At 40.7% G+C, this 21,313-nt stretch overlaps 1 protein-coding gene across 7 annotated transcripts in view; it reads left to right on the top strand.

Moving 5' to 3' along the window:
- Window positions 1-4,391: 4,391 nt before the first annotated feature.
- exoc3l4 (exocyst complex component 3-like 4) overlaps window positions 4,392-21,313 on the top strand; it is a 23,480-nt gene continuing 6,558 nt past the window's right edge. For 4 of the 7 annotated variants that reach the window (XM_031873197.1, XM_031873198.1, XM_031873196.1 and 1 more), the window contains exons 1-13: window positions 4,392-4,740; window positions 6,581-6,844; window positions 8,190-8,315; window positions 9,911-10,144; window positions 11,360-11,996; window positions 13,344-13,461; window positions 14,433-14,558; window positions 15,117-15,217; window positions 16,517-16,615; window positions 18,390-18,513; window positions 19,647-19,769; window positions 20,450-20,602; window positions 20,855-20,976. In XM_031873197.1, coding sequence (XP_031729057.1) covers window positions 6,616-6,844; window positions 8,190-8,315; window positions 9,911-10,144; window positions 11,360-11,996; window positions 13,344-13,461; window positions 14,433-14,558; window positions 15,117-15,217; window positions 16,517-16,615; window positions 18,390-18,513; window positions 19,647-19,769; window positions 20,450-20,602; window positions 20,855-20,976 — 2,192 coding nt within the window. In that variant the 5' untranslated portion in view covers window positions 4,392-4,740; window positions 6,581-6,615. The remainder of the gene's footprint in view (window positions 4,741-6,580; window positions 6,845-8,189; window positions 8,316-9,910; window positions 10,145-11,359; window positions 11,997-13,343; window positions 13,462-14,432; window positions 14,559-15,116; window positions 15,218-16,516; window positions 16,616-18,389; window positions 18,514-19,646; window positions 19,770-20,449; window positions 20,603-20,854; window positions 20,977-21,313) is intronic. The other 3 variants (XM_031873201.1, XM_031873199.1, XM_031873200.1) reach the window with 3 other exon arrangements.

Genomic DNA, 21,313 nt, shown 5'->3' with positions numbered 1-21,313 from the left:
AAACAAGAGACATTAGTAGGAAACACAGATCAAAACAAGTTTAATAAATAAGTAATCACACAAAGAACGTTAGCTTGAATAGCTAGCTAGCTACACCTGATCAAATCTGCTAGCCACAGTTGTCAAGAGTCAACAAATTACAGATTTTTATAGATTTATTTAGCATGTAACAAAAGATAATTTATAGATAAAGTATATTTATCATTTTACTGTGTCTTTAAAATATCGTTTAGCACAACGAAACACATTTAAACACGTCACGTTTGGCAACAATCATCCGTTATTTCTAGTATTAGCTGGTGCATTGTGTTTTAACACAAGTCAACATGAAATGGTAAAAAAGGCATAGAATTTACGTTAGCTTAAATAGCTAGCTAGTTACACCTAATTGAAGCTGCTAGTTGTGATAGCTAACACAATCTATATTTTTTAACATATTTAGCATGGAACAAAAGATGAATGAACACAGGATACCTTGAAAATAAATTTTTCATTTCACTGTGTCTTAATAATATATTTAATTTAGCACCACACAAGACATTTAAACCCTTGTGTCATATTTAGCAACAATAATCTGCCATTTCTAAATGAGGAAAAAGAGGAAATGGAAATGTAATTGAGATTATTTGATATTATATACGTTGTATTGTTTGGAGAAAAAGGCAAATTAATCGAATGACTACACATTTAAACCCTGTCGTCTAAAAGAAAAGAAACAGGAGTAGATATCTGACCGAGCTTGGGGATAACATGTTGGTAATTTGCTCCTTATTTTCCAAACAATACAATGTATATCATATCAAATAATCTCAAATACATTTCCTCAGCTCGACACAAAGGGTTTTGTAGCACTGCAGTATAATTGAACATTCAACATCTAAGCTCATGGACATCTGGGCTCACACACACACCATTCACACGCCACAGCTTTCCTTTCATTATGCAACACTAATCTGAAGCCTGTGGTCAAAAGCATCCATTGTGTGGCGAAGCTGCTGCTGAGTTAAGCAGCACGGTGGAAATCCCTGGACTGTTTGCAAACCCATTGACCAACCAACCAAAGAAACGTGATTAGATGATTTAAATACTATATCAAAAGATACTGGATGGATTGGCACGATTCTATTTATTTTTTGTACAGACATCAATGTTCTCCAGAGCTAATGATTGTGATCATCCCCTGACTTTTTCTCTAGCGCAACATTTATGGTTTTGAAATGTCTTGACAGCTGCTTAATGAATTGGCGTGGAATTTGCTGCAGATATTTATGTTCCCATCAAGATGAAATGTAGTAACTTTGGTGATACGCTGACTTTTCGTCGAGTGCCACTATGAGGTAAAAAATTCTAATTTATCCGATACTCAGATTTATGACCAAACCTGCAAAGCCAATGGCATTCCCTTCAGCCTCAACTGTTGGTTGTGTTTTTTGCTAAGCTAATATCAGCATGCTAAGGAGTTAACTTCCCGCCCAGGTCTGAGTTTAAATGTCATTTGTCACCTAAACGGATCATTTTTATTTTTTGTCGTCAAACTGTTGAAGTGTAAGACTGAAAATATGTAGTTGGAAAGAACACACATCCAGAAATTGCGTACGTGACATCTCTCGTTGAAGCTACGATACTTGTGTGTTTCATACCAGGATGTAACGACATGAACAAAGGGTCTTGCTCGTTCTTTCGCTTCCTGGCTGATAAAAAGAATCGCTGGATTTATCAGGTAAGATAAAATTGCATTTTGTGCGTGGATATTGCTACGTTACCGAGCTAGCTAGCAAGCCAAGTTAACGGTAGTGTTGGTGATGTACATTGTGCGAGATGAGAGATGTAGTTCACTGAGCGGTTTCCCACAAAACTAAACGATACCACTACAAATCTATGACAAACTGCGACTCTCTTGACATGTAAAATTATCTTTTAAAATTGACAAATTGTATATTTACAACTGTACAACTGTTACAACTTTCCGAGTTAAGGTCCTATGGAAGACAGCGGAAAGGGGAGAACTTTGCCTTCCTATATGACAGAGCTGATGACAGCTAGCTACGGTAGCTTGGGAAATGACGATATCAGACCACAAATAAGACAGGATTATACCCCACGGTCCATCCTCATGCTTGGAGCAGGTCTGGGTTTTTAGTGTTTTTCTGGAACCTGTTAAAGTAAAAACTACAGACACTGTGTGGAGAGGTGAAGAGGGGGGTTTGATTAGAGGCCTGAAGGTTCTTTTATTTCATGATATAGATTTGTCCCAAACGGTCGTCTGCATCTCGGGAATTGGCATGTAAGATTAGGACCGATTTTAAACAGAAGATGGTGTTTTGAGCTATTTTGAACCATGAATTGTGGATTTTTAAAAGAAATGGCAATATTAACACCAGCATTAATGTGTTTCGTCACAGTACAGGCACATAATTTAGTTTGTGCCTTTTCCTTTTCTCAGGTTTCACCCACAGTTTTCATAAAGATTTACTTTTGGGTCAGAGAAGAAAAAGATTAAGAAAATAAGGACAAGATGGATGAATGGATAAAACATGATTTGTTGTGTTAAGCTGATGCTGACGCTATACTGTAGATAGCAGCACAGTAACCCCTTCATTGCTGTATATCTATAATCCTCTCACTGTATGACACACACACACACATAAGATCGAGCAGTTGGTCACGATGTCATTCATCTGTACAATGCTGATCTTTTCCATGGAGCTGCAGCAGATGTCTGACCTGATTTAAACAGATGTTGAATGCGAATCTCAATGTTTCTATCCACATACTTAAAACTGTATTTAACTTCTATCTCCTGCATTACAAAGTGTCACACATCCCCCTCCAGTGGACATACACAGCATGGCATTCATCATGTATTTTATCTCATTATTACTTTCGTACACTTTGACCTGACAAAGTTCAGCTGGAAAGCTGGGACGCATTATCAACAACTAAGGGTTTGTTTGTATGCAGCTCTACATATACTCAAGCAAGTAGTGATTCAAATAACATACTAAAATCTTGTTTTTAGTGCCATTTTTCTATTTGACCTTTTTCTTTATGTCTCTAAAAACCTTACAAATGAAACAATCTGAGAGGGTTCACACGCTAAGAAACAACTGCAGTAGATGACCAATCCAGTTTTATTGCTCGAGTGGAAGTTTGTCCCAGTGACAGAGTTCATTTAGCTGTTATCACCACAAGCATCCGAGCTTCATTGTATTTAAACATGTCATCACATGTGGGTGGGTGTTTTCTGTCACCTGCTTTTCAACCTTGTTACCACAATGTAAATTACACTGGTGGAAAGAAATTAAGAACATTTTCTCAAGGACTATCATTTTAATGTTCTTGTACTTAACTTGAGTATTTCCATTTTCTGTTGCGTTCTACTTTTACTGTTCTATATTTCAGAGGCTACTTTTAACTTTACATAAAATGTAAGCTTATAAAATGCAATACAATGTTGTTAAAGATTAAACCAACTGTTCTAAACATTCCTGGCTGGTGTTCCCTCACAAACAATGTCTAACTGGGGCCCCGTGTCATGTTCCAGATGTCTATGAGCTGTTAGCAACGTTAGCATCAGTTCTAAACTTCTCAGATGGTTTTATTTAAATAGCTGGACCCAAAGGTACAACTCTCCGATAATTCACATGAGAGATTTGAGACCAAAATAATAAAACTTGTGTATCAGAACTTTGCTTTTTCTTCCCAATAATCATCTCACGACCCCTCAGATTTATCTGGTGACCCTTTGGAGGGGCCAGACCCCCAGGTTGGGAACCACTGGACTAAACTGTTTATAAAACTAGCTCCACTTCCAGCAGCTACTGCAGTAAAATGCTGCTACACATTGATGCATCATATTAACAATCAGTGGTGGAAGAAGTAATTTGCTATACGTAAAAGTACCAATACAACTATGTAAGTATACTCCGTTACAAGTAGAAGTACTGCCTTTAAAATCCCTCTTAAAATGACAGATGTAATATCAGCAACATGTACTTAAAATATCAAAAGTAAAACACTTATACAAGTATAAGTACCTCGAAATTGTAAAGTAATTATGTAAACGTACTCACTTACCTTCCACCACTGACAATCTAACAATATACAGTAATATATATTTTGCAGAATGAATACTTTTGAGAATGAATTTGCTAATAAAACACTTAAGTACATTTTCTTGAAGAAGTTTAACTTACAATGGTGTACTTTTACATTATTGAACTAGTACTTTCACTAAGTAATGTATCTGAGTACTTCTTTAACCGCTTTAAAATAAATGTAATAAATCATTACACCTATTAATCTATGAAACAGGAGATTACGGGCGCTCTTAAACGCAGCACGGTCGCATGCTTTAACGCCACATTCCAGTAAGAAAAATACCTGTAAACTGATCCTTTACAGCAATGTTTCCTTTTAAATTAAAACAGCTTGTAAAGATCCGTTTCAGACTTCTGCTAGCGACACTCCTTCTTCAGTTATTATCTGTCTAATTATTAAACACAGCAAAGGGCAGGAAGAGTAATCTTTGTCCCGTGGTTCTTGCCTGGAGATACTGGCTGCTCTGCTTTTTTACAAACTGCTTTCAACACTTTCATTTCTCCCTCAAGCAAAGTAACCTCTCCTTCTTCTAATTATCCCCAAACGGCTTTACAATAAAGGCACAGAAAGTGAAAGCAGGTATCGAGTGGAGGTGACAGAGGAAGAGGTGGCAGAGTATTTTCTACCTGAGCTACGCAGGTAAGAGGAACCTTTTCACTCTCTCTCTCTCTCAGTGTGAGCCTGTAACTCTTTGACTTACGGTACAGATTGTATGCATTGGTCAAATATTTGTCTTTGCAATCAAACTGAGGCTTTTGCTTCACTTGAAGTGATAAGTTTCGATTGGTAAAACAGTGGCGCTCTGAATGTATAGAGCAGGTTATTTAGTGTGAAACACTGTTATCAGCACTTTTTAATGTGTTGATCCTGAACTGGTTTAATCATTCATGACTTGACAGAACTGTATCGTGTTCTGTTATCATATAATAGAGTTGTGACCGTCTATTGAGAGTTTAAAGTGTCATATCATTGCTTTTAATGATGTTGTGTATAACATCATCAATCACACTTGTGACTGAAAGGAAAACTTCTTCTGTCAAATGATCTTACAAACACTGAATACATCTGTATTTTATATGTTAAAACCTTAAAACGACAGTTAAATTATCTTAAAATGAAAAGCTCTATATTAAAAAGGCTTACTTTATTGATATTTAAGACTTCTACTTGTGCAAAAAGCTTCTGTGCTTCTTCCCACCTTTCTTATCTGTCAAATGAATGAATTACTTTTAGATCAATTGTAGCTGCATGTAACGTACTGCGGTGGAGATACTGAAAGTAATGAGCATTGTTGGTGAGCCGCTTTCTTTTCCTTTCACTTTAAAATTTAAAACAGATAAAGTCAATGCTATGCCTCCAAAGTAAAATAAAACTGAAAGTACCTCTGTGGCCGGCGTGAATGTTGACAAACCTTTATTCAAACATGGATTGTAATCTTTACGTAGATATACAAATTCTACCAAGTACGAGACAAGAGTTAGAAGTTTGAAACAAAAGCAAAAAAGCTTCAAGATGAAAGTTTCTGCATCATATTTCATGAAGAGCTGAAACAAGTTAGGACATAATTTATATGATTCTGTGTGGAAAATAATGTTTTAAAAAACCCCTCTGTGTTAACCTTCAGCACACAGAGAGGAATGAACGTGTAAAGTTTGGTGAATGTAAGAGCTGCTGAAGTGGAGATTTCAGGATCAGAGTCTGAGAACAAACTCATTTAGAGGAAACGTCCTTTAAAGAGACGTTTAGTTCCATTACAGACATTTAGAGACTCTACAGGTGAACAGGGTCACAACATGAACTCACAGATATCACCATGAAACTACACCAGTTGTTCACTTACATTAAGTAAATCATTTTTTGTATTACAATTTTTCTGAAACTGTATTTTAAAATATGCAAATGAGGCATTAACTAATAGTAACTTTTAGTGGATTTAGGAGAAATCTACAGACGCAAACAGACAAAGTAATAAAATAAATAAATAAACGTGTATTTTGGACGTTTTCTTTCACACGTCTGAAAGAAGACGTGTTATAGAAGCAAAATAGACCAAACTCTAAATGAAGACATGAAAACAATGTTTTTATCTCATCTTGTTAAGTTCTGAGCGCACGGTGGAAACTGAAGTGGACGTTAAAATGATGAAGATTAACATTTTTTATGAACTCCTCTTCCCTCATCTGGATTAGAGGAGATCAACAGTCAGAGGAAACTCTGAAGAGATATTTTATTAAAGAGTCAAGGGGGGGGGGGGAATAGTATTTTGGGAGATCCTCATTCCAGTGGAAATGACTTCCTTGTGTACAGCATGAAGCTGCCAGGTGGTGATGTTATCTGTAAACAAAAAAAGCTGCTCCGCCTGTCCCTCCTGATGGAAATCAGAATAACCAAAAGCAAACTGTAACCACCGTTTCATACACTCTGAGCTGAGCAGAGAGCAGGCGGACTGTAACTCATTCCATGCTCTGTTTCCTCACAGGCGGGACGTTCATTTAACGGGACGAGAAGTCACAAATGATGGACAAGTCCACTGGAAACCCCGACGAGGACCGGGTGTCCCTCAAGAGCGACGAGAAGACGCCGACCAACGGCGCCGTGTCGCTGGGCGTGCTTCAGACGCTCAGGAAAAGCATCCGGCGGGCGGCGGAGAAGAGCCCGCTGGCGTCCGGAGGCAAGGGGTCAGGGGTCACGACCGGTGATGACTCGGGGGCACGACCGCCGCCGTCACCCAGTGAGTACCGAGGTCAGCCGGCATGAGATCTGCTTACAGGCAGTAATGTGGCCTCTGAAGGTCAGGGGAAAAGGAGATTTGGTGCTTGTGTGCCGACAGAAAGAATAATCCCCACAGAACCACGAAGCGATTACAGTTTTCGGGCTTGTGTTTCCACCTTGAGTTCACAATTATACGCTGTCAGGAGACTAGAAATGCATCGCTGCTTGTAGAAGACGTGTGAACTGGTTCCACTCAGGTGTGGCCGATTCTGCGTGTGTAGGTGGAAACAGTGTGGGAACAAAGTTCAGAGAGAAACAAAAGACAAGCATCATTTAACTTACACTAAAAACAAAACCTAAAAACACGTCTGTCCTCTACAGGAGATCATATTTGGATGTTTTTTGATCTGTGATAGATGGCAGTGATGTGTGATTCTTATGGACAATCTGTACACCTTCTGCTTCAGTCGGTGTAAACAGAGATAAAAACACCAAAAAACATCAAACATTCCCAAGTTTCAGTTGTGAAGATTTGCTTTTTTTCTCAATCTTATGTAAAACTGTCGGAATGATCAACTTAAGTTTTAGGAAATAATTTGTCACTTTTTTCTGAAGACCAAATGATAAAAGCATGAGTTTCACCAGGAGTGAAACTCATGCTTCACCAGAAACTCCTTAAGCTCAGACTCCAGCAGAGACCGGTTCACTGTGGATAGAACCAGATCCTCCAGCAGAGACCGGTCCACCGTGGACAGAACCAGATCCTCCAGCAGAGACCGGTCCACCGTGGACAGAACCAGATCCTCCAGCAAAGACCGGTCCACCTTGGACAGACCGTCATTCTGCTGTTTAAGTGTCGCTGCTTAAAAGGAAAAACAAAATCAACCCTAAAACAGGTTTAAAGAACAGCTACAGGAAAACATCGTGCTCAGTGTTTTTATTTGCAAGTCCTAACATTTAGAAATTTCCGAATTCAGCAGGGTTGCTTTAGTCCAGTTTAGTTGTACACAAGAGTTCATTTCATTTACAGTAAGTCGGGTAGCTTCTCTTTCACACTATCGTCTCTGTCAACAGAATTGAGGACAAACTGCTTTCAGAAGTCTGCAGCGACTTTCACTTTTAGATTCTGGAGCCGAGCCAAACTCACCTGATTGTTTTCATCAAGACTTAATCTTTGCATTCCTCGGTTGGTTTACTTTCAGGTCACTGTGTGAGGACTAAACACTGCCGAGTCACACAGCCACACGGAAATGTAAATATAAACGTTCAGGAACTGAAATCGATTTCCAAGCCCTGAGATTGATTTATGTTCTTACTGACAAGACAAAGAGAGATGTGATTGTGAAACGAGGAAACGTTGTGCCTCTGTGTTTCAGGTCTGAGGGTCGGCTCTCCGGTCACGTCTCCCCTGAAGAACATCGGAGGCCTTTTCAGCAGAAAAGAGGAAGACGAGAGCGACGGCGCCCCGCAGAAAGGAAAAGGTCTGACGCGTTCAAAGACAGGTAACTCAGTCACTCAATACTGGATCAACGTTTCATATCAGCAAGTCTCCTTGTTGCTTTAAGGACTTCTCATCCATGTTAGCTTTAAAGAAGTAAAGTTTTACGTCCGTCGTCTCTTTTATGTGAACATTTTTATGTTGTTTTCAACAAGTCTGTGAAGTGTGTTTTATGTGGTAAAGCTATACGCTGCCACAACATCTCAATCATCCCGGCGACATAAAGGTTTTGTTTTAACTGCTGCTCCAGGGGAAAAAATAGATGTTAAATCTCTGAATTAAGATTTCTCTTAATTTGGAGGAAACCATGTCAAAGAACAGCCCCAGTTAGTTCACAATCAGCTTTATTGGCCACGTACTGTATGTGTGCACAGCTACGGACAATGACAGCAAAGCTGGACTGTTATGTACATATGTAGTAAAACATATGTAAATATAAACATATAAATATACATACACATTACCAATGAACAACAATAAAATAAGAAATAAATCGTACATACAAGTCAAGTGTAAACAATAAAAATAATGCAAAGACATGGTGACCAAACGCAGTGCGAATCAGTCAGTGTGACCTCGGTGAGATGTTTCATGACTTAATACATCTCCTGGTCAGGCTTATGGTAACAGCAGCTTTATTCCACATCTGCATTTATGACAAAGGACATTATAGTAGAATGGCCGTCTCCTGTGGACAAACAGCGTATGCTGATAAATCCCCCGTATCTTTGAGGATTACCCATAATCCCTTTTAAATACACTGATGCAGTGATCGTATAGTGGGTTTAAATTCATGTAAATAAAATAGAAATAGAACAGAAACTGTCTCTCTCTCAAATGTATGAGGACACAAATATATTTATACAGATTTCTCACACTGGACTGTTTCCCTTTTTTAAAGAATTTTTCATTTTAGAATAACAATTATGTAACTTAGTAAACAATTAGACAATAGAAAATACTCCATCTGCATGTTTAAAATATTACCACACTCTATAGAGCAACACACTGTCACATACCTGCATTTATGACAAAGGACAATGACGTAGAACCGGCATCACATTAGTGTTAGCCAGCTATACTGGAGACGTTGTTACCGGCAATAAAACACATTCAGACGAATGGTTAACTTCATGAAAACATGGCGAAGATAATAGACAAATAATATACAAACAAATAAAGCCAGCTCAACCTTTATGTACTTTTTCAAGTTACTTAACATTATTTTGTCCACAGACACGTTACCGAGTGGCAAATCCTTGAGGATTACACATAATCCTTTGCTTCTACTACTCAGTGCAGATTTACAAATTTACAACAGCAGGCAGCGTAGTTTTCCCATTTAGCGGGATTTAACCTGACCCTTTTAAATTACGTTACATCAGCTTAAGGGTGTGTGGTGAATGCACGGTGGCAGCAGCACACACAGCAAACAAGAAACCACAATCTATTAAATGTGATTAATTGACTTTGGACATGAGGTTCCCGACACAAAGCACAGTTGACTGCAGCAAGATGGAGGCAAAACAAAAGACCAGAAATCATGTGTGGGTCAGTAAAAGCCAACTGGTCACCGCAAACTGTTTTCTGTCCGCTCAGATCCAAACATGGCCGGGTTCGGTGACACCCTCATGAAAACGGGAGCGTCCATACGTCGAAGCCTGAAATTCGGCAGCAAGAAGGATAAAACGTGCAGACCGGAGGCGCTGGTCTCCCTCTGCGAAGGCTCGGCGGACGAGAGGAAGGAGCACAAAGAGGAGGAGGAAGAGGAGGCGTGTGAGGAGATGGAGGAGTCGTACACACTGCTAGAAATACCCCACACCCCACTGTCAGGTACGGCCTCTTCATCGTGCTTATAACCTTAAAGTAACGTTAGCGTGTGTCAACATATTCATTTTTGTGTCACCTGACGAATGTACGTCCGATATTGTCTCTCTGTTAGCTCCGTCTTTGGTCTCCACCAACGCCTGAGAGGAAACATCGGTCTCTTTGGCCGTTAAATGATTCACTATGTTCATCAGCTAGTCTCTAACTGAGGCTGTCTGCTGTTTGCTGTAGTGTGCAGTTATTTTATTACAGCATCTTCTCTGTGAATGACTCTATGAGAGCAGTTAGAGTGAATCAGAACAGTAAAGTGAGTCTGAGAGATCAACAATGAGCTGGAACTCACTACAAAGCTCCGTAACGTGAGTGGAGCTGCACATTCTGCTGATAATTCTCTATAAAGGGTCATAACTGTCTATGAGCAAAACCCCTTTTATAAGTCACATTGTGTTCACACTCTATATCATTTATATTTTAAAATATTTAGTTTTTTACCATTTAAAAAAACATCTTGTGACTCACAGGAGATTGTTTAATATATGTTTTAAATAGATGAGTGTGTTTGTGAAGTAGGATAAATGAGACTTAGATTATATGAAGAGTTATGTGAGAGTTTGTAAACAGATGTTCTGATGTAGTTGTGAAACGCATTTACTTCATATCATCAAGACTTTTCTCCATTCGTTCACCGTGGTGGCATGACAGAAAAACAAAAGAAATCTCTAAAATCCAAATTAATTAACACAGGGGGGTAATTGATATACAAATGGGCATTTTAGAGTCCACAAATTACTGGACTTCTTTGCAAAAATATCCTGTTTTAACTTTTGAGGAACCATTAGATTTGAAGTGTCCAAAAAATAGTTTGAAGACATTCGTAGCTGCAAGTTATGAATGCGACCTTTTCTCTTCAAGTTCCCAAACACCTTCCTGTCTCCTTCTCTGTCCGCGCATTCAACTTATCTTTTGTCTGTTTTGGCAACAAAAGCAGCCGGTAAAAGGAGTCTTATTCCCAGTGTAAATACACCGGGGTTCGGTTTGTCTGTCGACACCACAGTCAGGGTCTGAATCCTGCCTGAAAGAGGCGTTCAATTCACAAATAACTTCCTCTGGACTTAAGAGTTTCCCTGCTGTTTATTGATTTATTGAGAATACGTTTAACAGGACAAATGAAGAGTGACAGTGTGTGTTCTCCCTCGCCTGAGCCTTGCCTTGTGTTCCCAGTGATGCAGATCAATAAGCTGATCGAGAACGAGGTGCTGGAGGAGGCTCACCTGAACCTGCTCGCTCTGCGGCAGGAGTTCCAGCAGGAGCGTGAGCGGTGCGGCGAGGACTCGCCCATGCAGCTGGCCAAGAAGGAGAAAGACCTCAACCTCCTCTACGGAGAGCTGAGGAACAAGGTCAACACCATCGTGCGTGACTCCAACTCTCTTCCCTCCAGAAACAAGGGGCTGTTGGTTCCCGTGGCTCGCATCATCCAAGAGGAGGAGAGGAGGGCGGAGGAGCCCGGCGGGCTTGCGGGCAGCTGGATGGAGGCGTGGAGGGAGGCGGTGGGCGAGGTGGTGCAGGCGAAGGTGTCGAGCGTTCACCTGGAGCAGAGGGAGCAGAACGTCTCCTGGTTGGCCGTTCACCTGGGGCTGCTGGGTCGGACCGTCGTGGAGGACTTGGAGAGCGTGAAGAAGGAGCTGCGGTGCTCGTACCCACCCAGCTTCAAAGTCTTCAGCACCTACGTGAGGAGCTACCACCGGGTCCTCGGGCAGCACATGAAGAAGCTGGATGAGCAGGCGACGGAGCGGAAGGACCTCTACGCTCTGCTGGACTGGATCATCAACCGCTACAAGAGGTCGGTGAACGTCAATCAGTACGTTGAAATATTGTTTCTCCACAACAGATACAGTGAACGTATCTACTAACAAGTATCGTGTGTGTATCACAGCCTGATATCTCTGGGTGACATATTGCTTCATCACCATCAGCACACACACTGTAGTTCAGTTTGACTCGAGCACCAAATGTGGATTCATCCGCCACTGAAAATAGTCCCCAACAAACGACTTATTTCATCTCGTTTGTTTGACAAATACTACAGTGACCAGCTGGTTTAGGAGATTACTGAGCCTAGAAAATCAAACTTTATCTGCCGTCCAGATCTCGTACTTTTTCTTTTTACTTTTAGTTCAGCTGCCTTCGCAAAGTACGTACTGCTGCATGCAGGATGCATTCAACTGGGACGTACTACTTCATCATGACAGGGCACCTCGAACTTTGACCATCTTGCTCGTATATCTGATATGCAAAGGATTGTGGGTCAGAAAAGCATGCTGGTTTACAAGCTGCAAAATGTGATCGGATCTTGTAAAATCCTGATATTTTTGACTTTGACTATCTATGTTGTCAGACACACTGAATCTTTGTCTGGCATACTAATTAGTCTGGTAGTTTATATTTGTGAACTCGGGGCTTTTAAACCCGTGCATGTATGTTGGCCTCCATCCAGTGAATGACCTCAAACATATTAAACAAGAAGGAGGTAAAGAGGTGGATGACTCCAGACTCCAGACATCTGGGCCACATCTCACAGATTGTTCTCCTGCAGAAATGTTTATCGTCTCAAACTTGCAGGAAAAAGAAAGTCTTCTAAAAACACGTCTCACCAGTAAAGATGCAGATGTTTACAGACACACACCAGAGTGAGCGTGAGTCGGGAATCAGATAAAGAGGCAGCACTGCTGAATCAGGCCACGCCAATCCCCCCCCCTCCCCAAATAACATGCTCGAAACAACATTTGGGAGACCAAAAATAAACATGAAAAAAGAAGCACAACACTCTCTCTAGGCCAAAATGGAACATTTTTAATCAGGTCGTGTGTCTCACAGATTATGTAAAGTAGCACCTTAAAAAAGACTTTATTTATTCAGTTTATCACACACATACTGTAATGTTACTGCTTATACACATGAATGCAATGGACTGTGAAAATGAACTTTTTATTAAATATATAAGAATGAATGCATCAGTACGCTCAATAAGTACTTTAAACTATATTTATTATTGCTTCAAAGCATTATTTAAAGATTGCTTCCCAAACAGTTCTTTAGAGCTTGTAACCTGATCTCTTCTCTCCTCCCGACATGAAGCGACACGTCTCCAGCATTCTTCAGATCGCATGTAAATGTTGTTGAATGTATCTTGTTTCACGTCGCACAGCGAGTCGATCATGGGAAGTCTCTCCCTGCAGCCGGACATGAAGGACGAGAGCGTCGATCTGCAGCTGGAGGACGAGCTCCTGACGCAGCTCAAAGACAAGTTCTGCTGCAGAGTGAAGGTGACGAGCACCACCGTCCCTCACTTTTCTGTGAATTTGAGGATTTTAGCAAAGAGTTCGAGTCAACATTTCTTAAGATTTCGTTCCACGTCAAGTAAACAGGCCCTTTAGTTCTTCATGTTGGGAAATAGAATGTTCATTTTATGTGCAAATGAACCAACAATCCCATAAAACACCGACCGCTTGTTCCCAGAGCTTCATCTTGTTGAATTCAAGTTGGGTTTAATGAGTTTGTTACGACTCAGGAAATGCAGGATTGGACCGAAATGCGGACAAAGAAGGCCGACAGAATGAGTTCAGTGATTCAATGTCAGGTGCAGGTTACAGAAGCTCTAAACAAAAAACACAAGACAAAAAAGCTTTATTGCAACTCACAAATTGGTTGGAAGTGAGTGGGAAAGGTGTGATTAAATATCTGCAGCGCTGAGGAGGAGAGTGGGAACAGGTGTGTCTGTGGGCGGGGCAGTCAGGTGATGGGGAATAAAGGTGAACGGCAGAGGGCAATGAGGTAGCCTGGGGACGTTTACACACCTGTCCATAAAACTTGACTTAAGTAATTATGTGAACTACTAAAAACAAAGAAATCAAGAACCAAACCAGAAAATTACATTTTCCTCTAATTAGAAAGAAGGTTTTGTTTAAAATCATCTTTTTCCTCACAAAACAGAAACATAACTCCACCTTATTGGATCTTTCCTCCACTTTGGCCTTCAAAATAAAAGCACAAAAGCCTCTAATTTAGTGATTCAAGACTAAACCAACGTCTGTAACCTCCTGTTGTGGCTCGTTAAACACTGCAGCCAAGGTGCTGAAAATAGCTAAACGGTTGTATATTAATTCCAGTTCTTGTGATAATAATTGAGTGTTTTTAGATGAGCTGAAATAGAATCGTCAGAGAAGAAAGACCTGATGAGACGATCTTGTCGTAGAGGTTTTGACCAGCGTTCTCCTCTCTGTGTCTGTTGCTGCAGAAGGACATGAGCTCTTCACTGGACAGACTCATTGCACTTGAACATGAGGAGGTTTGGAGGGACAGCAGCTCTCCGCAGAAGGAGGAGGACTTCCTCAACTGTCCGTTTCACATGGACATCTGGACGGTACGCCTGCTATTATTATTAAATATGTAGATGTCAAAGATGAGATGTCACATGATGTTCTTTAAATGTTCTAGCTGTGGTTAAGTGTATTAAAAACAGTATGTTTATATTTAAAGTACCATGAAGTATGCCTGAAGCTTATTAATAAGAAACACATAAGTACCTAAAATACTCAGCAGATATGTTGGAAAAAATGATACTATTTTGCTTAAAATCATACTTTAGACAAAGAATTATATATAACTATATATTTTTATTTTCTATATTGATTTAAATGATTACAAAACAAGTAAATTAGATATTTATACAATAATAAATGTAATATCTGTACAAAGTATGTGGCTTCATAGGCTTGAGTGTTTATTTTTGTGTTTGTTCGTAAATATTAATGAGTCTAGATGACAGAAGTCTAAACATGCAATGCTGTGATGTGACCATGTGGCGGCAGCAGAGAGCTCCATATGAAGCTCATCGTGACTCAGTGTGTGTGTGTGTGTGTGTGTGTGTGTGTGTGTTTGTACTAAAGTGTGTGTGCTGGTGTGTTTTCTCTCTCTGCAGACAGTGAAAGGAAATGTTCAGAACTCTGGAGCCATCGATGCTCAGCTGGAACAGCAAGTGATCTCCTGCTGCCTCCAGGAGCTGAGCACGTTCCCCAAGAGGTTCGTCAACACGGAGACACTGAATGTGTCCAAACACGTAAAGGACAGGCATATATATTCACACACTGTGCTACGTATTTATTCTTATGTTTTATCTCTGCTAGCTAGAAGAAGAGTAATATTGGCATAGGCCAGACTGAATTATCTCAACCATTATAAACACCCTTTGAGTTTGGTGATCCTCTGATTTATCATTTAGCACCAACGTGAGGTAGAACTTTGTGGTTTTGAATGAAATGTCTCGACATCTATGAGACGGTAACAACCTATAAACGTCCTCAGAGGCCAGGTTTGCTTATTAAATCATTTAATATATGATGTTTTAGCCTTCTTAACAACATACAACAAGAACTTAAGTCTGTCGTCATATTTATCTTCAGAAATAATGCATTAGTGAGGAGGTCAAATGGCATCAAGTCAACCACAAAATATCACATGTTACTCAATAAAACATAGATATATGTATAAACAAAGTAAAAGAGGAAGGTGGCAGCGTGAGGGGGAACCCTCCCACAAGAACACCAACTGGAAACAGGATCCTGCCCTCAGTAATGTGCAACGACCACACTGTCGAAATGTCGGAATATTTCCTCTGGCTGATTGATGACTGGTGTTGTTTTAAGTGAACTCTGTGACCGCCCTCTCTCCATCGTTCTTTATCTCAATGACACAGACATATTACATTCATCTTATTCCAGTTTTATCTCTGCAGCAGCAAAAAAAAGGAAACAGAAAACAGGAAAAGTAGCAAAAAATAACAATAAAAAAAGTAACAGTTAAACAAAGGTTATCTGTTGACACCGGTGGAAGAAGTTCTCAGATATTTTATTCAAGTAAAAGTAGTAAAAAGTCCTGCATTCAGAATCGTACTTGCGTACAGTAAAAGTACAAAAGTATTAGCATCAAAATATACATAAGTACCAAAAGTACTCACTATGCTGATTGTCCCATTTCAGAATCATACATATTATATTACTGGATTATAATTATTGATGTTTATCACTTTAATGTTGCAGCTGGTAAAGATGGAACTCATTTAAATGACTTACACACTGGTGGGTAGTTTAATCCACAATGATTTATATTTTGTGTTAATAATCTGCAAAAGTGACGAAAATTGTTAGATAAATGAAGTGGAGTAAAAAGTACATTTTCTTACAAAATGCAGTGGAGTAGAAGTACAGAGTAGAATAAAATGGAAGTACAAACAGGAAGCCTATTTAAGGTGGGAGTTTGAACCCTATTCATTGTCTGACAGGCTGAATCTCTCTCCTCTCTCCTCCTCTTGCTTTCTCACAGATTTGAGACGGAGTTCAGGCGTCACTGCAGCGCTCTCAGACCGAAGCCTCTTTGGAGCGAGTACCAGATAACATACATCAACTGCTTCACTGCTTTACAGTAAGTCACATGACTTCCTGAAATTACCCAAGAGGCCCGGAGACGAACCAGCGTGCCCTGACAAAACCATAAACGGGGCAGCACACCCTCAAGGGAAAGAAATATCACCCGATTCATCCAGAGATGAGTTCCTGTTTCAGAAGCAGACGTAACAGCACAACTTTAAAACACAACTTTACTGTCCATCAGTGGGAACGTGGCTCATACGTAAAGAACAGTACAAATCCAGAGTACAAGACTGTACATTAGAGACAAATACAAATACTTTATATTTATCAAGTACTGTACAAATTTGTGGTACTTTACTTTGGTATTTCCATTTCCTGATACTCAATACTTCTCCACTACATCTCAGATGTAGATATTGTACTTTTTATTGTACTACATCTCAGAGGAAACATTTTTGTTCCTGGCGGAACCCTCTAAGAAGGTTCCACCTGGAACCCTTTTTCGAACAAAAATACCTAAAACCATCTGTGCAACCCAGAACATTTCCACCTTATAAGAGTGCTAACAAGAATCCACCTGGGAGGTTCTATCGAGAACCCTTTTATATTCCAAAGGTTTCATCTAGACCTCTCTCAGGGTTCCTCATGCTTTGGTGCAGTGCATCCCACAACAATCATGGTTCACAGTCACAGTGTCTGGGGGTGTGTGGGTTCTTAATGCAACCCTTAGTCCAGTCCTTTCTTTCACAAGCTTGTTCAGAAGTTTCTCTTTTAACATGCACAGCAGAGCTTCACCACACACCCACTTAATTAGGCTATGTGAGAAACATTGTGCCAGGTTTGGAGAGAGTGCCACTTCACGTGATTTCGGGGAATCTGGGCTGTGTGTGAGAAATGCTGTCACGGGGGGAGGAGTGAAAGCAGAGAGGCTACAGCCAGATGAACCTCTCAAACCTCCCCCAGCTGCTGCTTCCAGTCTTTGCAGCCGGTCATTTGAGGACGTCCTCATGTGTCGAGAGCGGTGTGTGTTTATAGCTGCAGATCTCATGTCTGCGTTCTGTTCTGCTGCTGAGCTTTTCGAGGTTCAGGGGAGTCTGTGGTCGAGTACTTCACCTCTAACACCATTGCTCTCCATCCTCTGGGTCTCAGTCCTGTAGACATTTACAAAAAGATCAATAAAAAAGCTCCTGAATTAAAGACCAATGTGAAAGGAATTTATGTGCAAGACCTCTAAATAACTGCATTAGTTGTAACGTACTTTCATAAAACGTGGCTTCATGTGTTTGTTTATCAAATTTTATTATATTTAATTCGCCTCATGGCTTACGGTTTAGGGTCACAACTTTGCTAGTGGTGTGAAAATATGTTGAAAAATGCTTCAGTCTTCATGACAAACTGGTGGAAGAAATTCAGATTCTTTACTTCAGTAGAAGTACTAATACAACAGTGTAAAAGTACTTATGTGAAAGTATGATGAGCTACAGAATTCCCCCTCCTTCATGATAGGGCCTACACTCTTTAAAATAAAGGTGCTCCCCGTATAGGGTACTTGGCTGGAAGTTGGCTTGGCAGGGAAATTCAAGGTGTCTGCATCTGTAAATGTACTGAACGCATCAAAAGTAAAAGTGCTTTATTATGACATATCAGGTTCCCAACCGAGGGAACCCTCCAAAGGGTCACCAGATACATCTGTTGGGTCATGAGATGATTAATGGAGGAAAGAAGAAGAAAAAAGGCGTGTTCTTTTGAGTTTTCTACTTTTTCAGATAGTTATTTAAATTAAAGTATCCAAGAGAAATCTTTCTTTTCTTTTTGTGCTCCTGCAGGCAGCACATGGAGGAGTACCGGGACTCGTGTCCAGACGAGGTGGACGGGTTCAGACAAGAGGCGACGTCGCTGATTATCAGGCTCAACCAGGTGCTGGAGGACCAGTTCAAAGACGACGTCAAGGTACAATCACGCGAATGAAATCAGCGGTATTTTAGGTGAAAGCCCAGTTCTGGTTTTCATCCATTTATTCCTCACTCAGAGAGCTGTTGCAGTTTTCTTAAAGGGGAATTGAAAAAGGATTGCTCTTTTCCTGAACCTCTCATTCAAACTCAATGCAGAGATTCGTTCGGGCGAGTCACTTTCTGTAAAAGATCACAAAGGAGGAAGGGAAGTCATTCAGAGGTGGATTTATTATCTCACAACAAAACAGGTCAACGAACAGCAGGACATAATGTAACTGCTGATCTGTGATCTGCCACTACTATGCTTAGAGGTTTGTTTAAGTTTAGTTGCAGAAACTACTTCACTAAGTTTATAGTCGTTAATAAAACCAACAGTGATTGTTTGCAGGAAACCAGACACAAACAAGAGTTTTCCTTCATGTCCAATCCTCCCCTCTGACCTCCCCGAGAGGTTTTGTGTTGCTTTACCTCCATCACACTACTTCCACCTGTAGTTCTGAGCAGCAACAGCCTTCTTCTCATACGACCACAGGAGGTGTAATTCGTAGATATAAAGTAATTTCTCATGTTACCCTGAACGAAGAAGTATAAAGATCTCAAAAGCACACATTTGGAGGTGGATGAATCCAACAAACAAGCGATATTTCAGCCAAATTGTGTACTTGTGTAACAGCACTTCTGTTGTTATTTTAACGACCATCTTTTCCTAAACCTAACGAGGTGGTTTTATTGTCTAAACCTGTAAAGACGAAAGTTTATTTTATAAAGACTGTGTGCATGTAACAAGTGAAAATGACAAGTGTTGCTGCACTTTCGTAGGAAAATGCATAAAAATGACAATGAGCTGAAAATCACTATGAAGCTCTGTGGCATTGTTATCTTTAACATATCGATCACAGAGCGATGTTGCATCAGATTTATTTTTCAGTGATTTGTGGGGGTCGGATATGTGTCGTTCTAAAGGACACTTACAAACGACGTATTTTTGTCATTTAATTCAGAGGACTTGTTAAAATCCCTGAAGTCACTTCTTGAGAAGATGTGAGCAGATGAAAGCACCGATCCATCCTGTGGAGAACAACACTTCACTTCATTGTCACTTTGAACCTACTTCCTGTGCTGTTTTTCCAGCCGTACCTGAGGAGGATGATGACGAGGAAGTGGCTCACCAACGATGAAGACTTTGGGCAGCTTCACAGTCGGACAGAGCTGCTGTCTCAGCACTGCGCTCTGATGAGGCCGCCGCATAATCAGGTGAGGAGGAGGAGGAGGAAGAGGAGGAGGAGGAGGAGGAGGAGGAAACGAGCTGGAAGAAGCCATCAGAGGAATTTCCAGTATTTACCAACCGCTTTATCTTCCTGTGAGGAAAGACCCCCGCCTCTTAATAACGATTGGTTACCTGCCAAAGTGTCGGGTATGATACGAGAAAGTTCCCAGTTCGAGCCAAATATTTACTGGCATTTGTCCCATCCTGATTGGACAAACCAGACTGATATCTAACCGGGAACTAACCGGGTCAAACAATGAGTGTTAGCTTTGGCAGCAATGTTTGTTTTTAGGATTAAAGGGAGGCAGAAGCTGAGCTACAAATAAAGCTTTTCACACTAAGTAATCGCTTTGAGGGTTAGCAGAGGAAATCCATGTTTGCTGTTTATGACCTTCTTGGAAGTTCCAGTGAATCAAATTGGGCGCCATTGTTTTGGGCCGGATGCTGTGACTGCAGGATGCATGAAAGCGAGACCGAATAAACGCTGAAACACAGTCAGGAATGAATAGGTGGAAGCGGAGGTGGAAGTTCAGCTGATCTGATGGCTGCTGGTCGTGTGACGGACACATAAAGAGAACCACACTCACATTTCCTCTTTTCTCTTCTGTGCCCATCCTGTTATTTCCCCCCCTCTCTCTCTCTGTGTGTTTGTGTTTCCCGGCAACAGGAGTTTGCGAGCCGACTGCACTACCACGTGGTGAGGGAATACGTCGGCCAGCTGATGAAGAACAACTACTCGTGCAAGAACCGGAAACACGAGAAGGCAGCGAGCAAGATGCGCCTGCAGTGGGAGAAGCTCAGTGATCTGTTTGAGAACATGGTAATGAAGTCTTTAACTTCCTCTTCAGCGTGTATCTGTTTGACCTGCAGGTCAATACGGGGAAAGAAAATAGCAAAGAGTTCATCAAAACACTTTTAATGTAAAAGTTTGAAACTTTCCAGAATATTTACTCATGTATTGGACTTAAGTACAATTTACTTGGGTATTTCCGTGCACCAGATTAGTAAAATTACCGGATACTTCACCAAAAGAAATGTTATTTGTTAATGTTTGTTATTGTTTCTGTGGTAGAAGTCGACTCACGAGTGGCTCTACGCTGTGGGAGACGACCTGAGCAACGTCATCGTGCAGAAAAACAAGAGCGACATAAAGAACCATCTGCAGCCTTTAGTGGAGCATTACCCCGACTTCAGGTGAGCGATTCCAAGAACTCGCTGACTCATTCTGCACGACTCACCAGCCGAACTCACTGCAGGAGGAAAACTAAATCGATCCAAGAAAAGTCACGTGAATAGAAAAGACGCATTCTGCAGAAAGTCACCAGTTAACACGGTCTCTCGTTAATCTGAAACACCTGTCGCTCTGAAACGGTCGTGTTCCTGTGTGACTTCTATAGAACTCGATGGAAAGTCGATTCTGACAACCGAACAAGCAGCAGCCACACGTTGCGATGCTGTTTTAATTCAATGTTCAAACGAGAGTTGTGCACTCGGTCGTGTGATTGACTGGCGACCTGTCCAGGTTGTACCC

The sequence above is a fragment of the Anarrhichthys ocellatus genome, unplaced genomic scaffold, assembly GCF_004355925.1.
Source record: "Anarrhichthys ocellatus isolate YVR2014 unplaced genomic scaffold, GSC_Weel_1.0 scaffold69, whole genome shotgun sequence".
Taxonomy (NCBI): Eukaryota; Metazoa; Chordata; class Actinopteri; order Perciformes; family Anarhichadidae; genus Anarrhichthys; species Anarrhichthys ocellatus.
Note: the sequence above shows the minus strand (reverse complement) of the source record. Positions and strands in the feature narration are given on the sequence as shown.